This window comes from Marmota marmota, unplaced genomic scaffold (genome assembly GCF_001458135.2).
Source record: "Marmota marmota marmota unplaced genomic scaffold, marMar, whole genome shotgun sequence".
NCBI classification, from domain to species: Eukaryota; Metazoa; Chordata; class Mammalia; order Rodentia; family Sciuridae; genus Marmota; species Marmota marmota.
Window position 1 is genome coordinate 7206521 of NW_026000102.1, and position 4324 is coordinate 7210844.

General features: G+C 60.3%; 1 protein-coding gene across 1 annotated transcript; it reads left to right on the top strand.

Annotated features, from left to right (window-relative positions):
* Window positions 1-6: 6 nt before the first annotated feature.
* LOC125610796 lies at window positions 7-3878 on the top strand. The gene is made up of 2 exons (XM_048783772.1): window positions 7-859; window positions 2720-3878. The coding sequence occupies exons 1-2, from the start codon at window positions 259-261 to the stop codon at window positions 2809-2811; spliced, it is 693 nt and encodes a 230-aa protein (XP_048639729.1). The 5' UTR covers window positions 7-258; the 3' UTR covers window positions 2812-3878.
* The last annotated feature ends 446 nt before the right edge of the window (window positions 3879-4324 follow it).

Sequence of the window (4324 nt, forward strand, 5' to 3'; positions counted from 1 at the left end):
CCCCAGGTGAGTACCCGGGTGCGCGAGCGCCAGGGCTGGGACACTTTCGGGAGCCTGGGGGCCTCTGCGGACCCCGCTGGCCTCTCGGGGACCCAGATGCGTCCAGGCTGGAGGGCCAGCGGTGCAGGTGGAGGAGCGCGGGCGGGAGCCGACCAGGCGCTTCTTCTGCCCCAGCAACCCTCAAATTGAGGCGCGGCAGCAGAGAGGTCTGCCTGGGCACCCGCAGGGTGAACCCAGCCCAGGGGCCTGATGAAGTGAATGCGGATTCCTCATTCAAGTATGGCTTGGATTCGAGAAACGATGGAACGCCGACAGAGGCGCTACCCGGACTGGTTCGCTGCCCCTTTCGTCCTTCCAGAGTATCAAGGTTCCGCCAGGCAGGAAGACTTGGAGCTGTCACTGCGTCACCCGAGCCCGGGGCAGGGGTCGTGCCCACGGGTCCAGGTCTCTCTGCTACCCAAGGTGGGGCTCCTGTCCATGCCCACCCACTCTTTGTTGTGCAATGAAACCAGTATCCGTTGCACTGAGACCTACACACGGAAACCTGCGTCTTTGCCCTTTGCCTTAAATTGGCCACGGCTGCAGAGCTACGCCGAGGGCTCGGCCCCAGCAGAGACCAGAGATGTGGGGCCTAGGGACGCAGGGCCCATGCCACCCCAGAGGAAAAGCCCCTGCAGACCCAGACTAGATGGTGTGCTGGGCCTTCCGCCTTCTAGTCTCAGAAGTCGACAGCCTCTTTCCTGCTGGGCTTCCTGCCCCTGTGAGATTTCCAGGCGGTTGCCCAGTCCTGCACCCTACTCGCTGCCCCGCATGGGGAAGTGCTCACTGGCCACTGCCCCCAGGCTCTTTCTGGCCCTAGGTGAGTGTGTCCAGGAAGCCCTTCAGTGAGGTTCTGCAGAGGGTCTATCAGACCATTACTCACCCTCCCCACACTGACTACCTGTCCCCTGAGGTGGGACACAGGAGTATCCGGCTTCCAGGGACATGCTCTGTAGGTCTTGGTGGGGAGTTCCCATGGCAGGCTAGGGCACTGTTTTAGGCCTGACCGGTCCTGGCAGCCTGTGAACCTGCTCACTCCCATGGGAATGGGGGTACTGTGCTGCCTAACCTTGGCCCAAGGGCAGGCTCCAGACTCAGAACCTAACCTGGCTGGGGCTGCTAGCCAGACAACTCAAGGTCACCCCTTTACTGCAGCAACCCAGGTGTCCCTTGCTCCTGCCTGTAGCTGCCCGGGATGTTTGACGTGCAGCCTGGGGACCTACAAGGGAACCTGTGAAGTACTCTTACCTGGAGAGGGTACCTGCCCTTCCCCCATCCCCACCAAGGGCTGCCTCCTCCCTGCCCTGGAGGCAGCCAGCAGGCCCCAAGGTTAGGAAGGCCCAGCCTTTTTCTGGGGTGCAGCAGCTCACCAGAGCCCTCTTCCTTCCTCCTTCTTCAGCTCAGGAAGGGTCTGTCTGAACTCTAGCGAGGCTGACTAGGACAGCCATCTCTTGGGCTAACCCTTGCTGGCAGGAGGTGTGGGGAGTAGGCAAGGTTGTTTCTTTTCTCTGTCCTCTTTCAGGGTTCTTGGTTCTGGGGAGGAGAGGGACACCATGGGCTTGCCTGGGGATCTGTGGACCAAGGCTGAACAGTGAGATGGCTGAGCTGCTGGGTCTCTCCAGGTGCTGAGGAGTAGTGTCTCCCCAGTATGCTGGAGGGGCCCAGGCAGGCTATCCCCAAGGCCAGGGCCCTGGCTGGGGTTGGGTCCTGGCCTGGCCAGGCCCTGCCCCCGCGTGGCCAGACTTAGAAGCTGAAGGCAGGGTAGGGCAGGCATTGAGAAAGGGTGAAGCAGGGAAAGTCAGATGTAGCTCCACCCCAGGCCGGGAGGCCCCAAGGCCTTCGGTATCCCAGCCTGGCAAAGACTTTTGGGGGACTTACCAGGCTTTATGGGCAAGTGGGGGCCCTACTTGTGGAGGAAAGGTTGCTATTGAAAGGTTTAAAAGCAATTTTCAATCTGAGCCAAGCTCTAGGGAGCTTGGGAGCTGAATCCTGACCTCAAGGTCCTCACATTGGGGAGCAGCAAGGTGTGGCTGTCTGAATGGCAGCTCCCCACCCTAGAGAACCTCAGGCTGCTATCAAGCTCTGGAACCAATGTTATTGCTGGGTCTGGGGGGACTAGAGAGGGGAGGAGGGCAGCAACTTCTACTGCGCTCGCTTGGGGCAGGGAAGGAGTTCATGGACTCCCAGCCTTTCAGCAAGCTGAGAGATACAGCTGGAGACATCAGATCATCTCCTCTGGGAAGTGGTGTGGATTGGGGGGAGTAAGAAAAGCTGATTCTGTAGTGCTGGAGTGAGCATCAGAAAAGACAACTGGCGAGGAGGAGCCCCAGCCCCATGGGTTCCCCAGGAAGCTCTGCACTCCTGGTGGTCCCACACACACTTTCTGGGCTTGTGCCCCCTGCCTCCAGGAGAAGCCAGGTCTCTGGGGAGGAGGCTAGTTGTTGCAGTGCATGGAGGTGGGGGGGTCCAACCTGGCCCAGTTGCCCCTGCCAGGGCCCCAGGGAGCCTTATTGTATCCCGTGTGCTTGAGATGGAAAGGGCTGCCTGGCCAGATGTGTTGACCTTGCCAGGTTCTTGCCCCCCGTCCCTCCCTGTTCCTTTGTGCTTGCCAAATTCGGCCAGTGCCTTTGGGCACTCAGCCTCTGGGCTCTGTGGAATTCCAAGTTTTGCTCACCCTCAGGTTCCTGTCTGGGTAGAAAAGAAAATACACATGGGCTTTCCCCGGAAGTCTGGAACCGTGGAACTGCTCAGGAGCGCTCTCCACTGGACTGAGACTCACAGACCTGACCCCACCCAACATGTGGACCACTGAGTAGGTGAGGTTAGGTCTCTCTAGGTAGGTCGTCTGCTCCACCCTTGGTGGAAATGTGTCTCAGATTTAATCAACAGCAGTATGGAGGCCACGAGGGGCCCTTGGGGATGATCCAACTCACTTCCCACGACACAGAAAGGGAAATGAAGGTGGTCTGCTGGGACCAGCCCCAGCAGGGGACTCAGGGGACCTGGGGCAGGAGGCTGGCCCGCCTGGGAGTTCAGTTAACACAACTGAGGTGAAGAGGGGATCTGAAGGGCTCTTTCCCCCACCCAGCCATTCCTCAGCTCTACACTGGGGTCACAGGAGCTCCTGACACCGAGTCTCGTATCTCAGGCCCCTTTACTCCTCTTCCCTCACCACGGGACTTTGCTGTGACATGAATGATTCTGAGGACTGACAGACACAATTCCCAATTTCTGACCCAGGCTTTCCCCTCTGCTCCGCAGAGTCAAGGGTCCCGGCACCCATGCCCTGTCCCAGAGTGGGTTGCCAGGAGAATCCACTGCTCCCCAAGATTTCCCAGGAATGTGAGAATAGCTGATTTTGAACACACAGCCGTGCTCCTCGGAGCACAGAAGAATGGTTGTCCCCGCAATGGGCAGCCACCAGGGAGGACCTTGCTGGGCCATCCGCAGGCTCCAGGCTCCTGCGCCCACAGCTGCCTGGTGGCTTGGCATTCTTGTGTCCTCTAGTCCTTGCAGGTGATTGGCTTTCCAGAATGTAGACGTAGGGGTGTGCCACCTATGTTGGCCCTTGCCACCGTGCACTTCTAGGGCCCGACAGGGAGTGCTTTTGTTTTAAGGGTAAGATCGAAACTGGGTGGGAAGTCCAGGTCCTCTCCCGGTTGGAGCCCAGGAGGGGTTTGGCTCCTACACCCCTCCCAAAGCGACCCTCCAGAAGGTACTGGAAGTCCCCCACACCTCCTTCTCATAGACTGAGCTCAGTAGAACTGGCCGAAGGGCCCAGAAGCACTGGGGCTCCGCAACCGCTGCGGGGAGCAATAAACGGAATTTGTTTCCCAAGATTTTTCTTTCGATCCCAGAAACGTTAAAAATGCGTCAACGAATCCTCCAGTCAAGTTTGAGCTGCGTGTGCACTTGAGCCGCGCAGCCATAGTGTAGAGGGTCCCCTCCTGCCGCCCTCACCCCCGGGCCTCCAGCCCGCGCTTGCCGGGACAGCTTCGTTCCCACGGCGCCCTGGCCTGCAGCGCTCGCCAAGCTGCGCGCCACAGAGCGGTCCAGGCGCAGCTCAGGATCGCTGACCACGTAGACGCGGCCGCCTCCGGTGCTCCCGGTTCCAGCCGCGAGCGGGCAGAGCCCTGACAGCAACGAAAATGGCAAGCCGCCTGGCTCCCGGGGCCCGGGCCGCCGGCCGAGGCCTCGGAGCCGCTGAGAGGGAGCCCGGAGCTCGCCCTCGGCGTCCCCAGAAGCCCCTAGCTGAGCGCCGTGGCGGAGCAGCGGGTGAATGAGC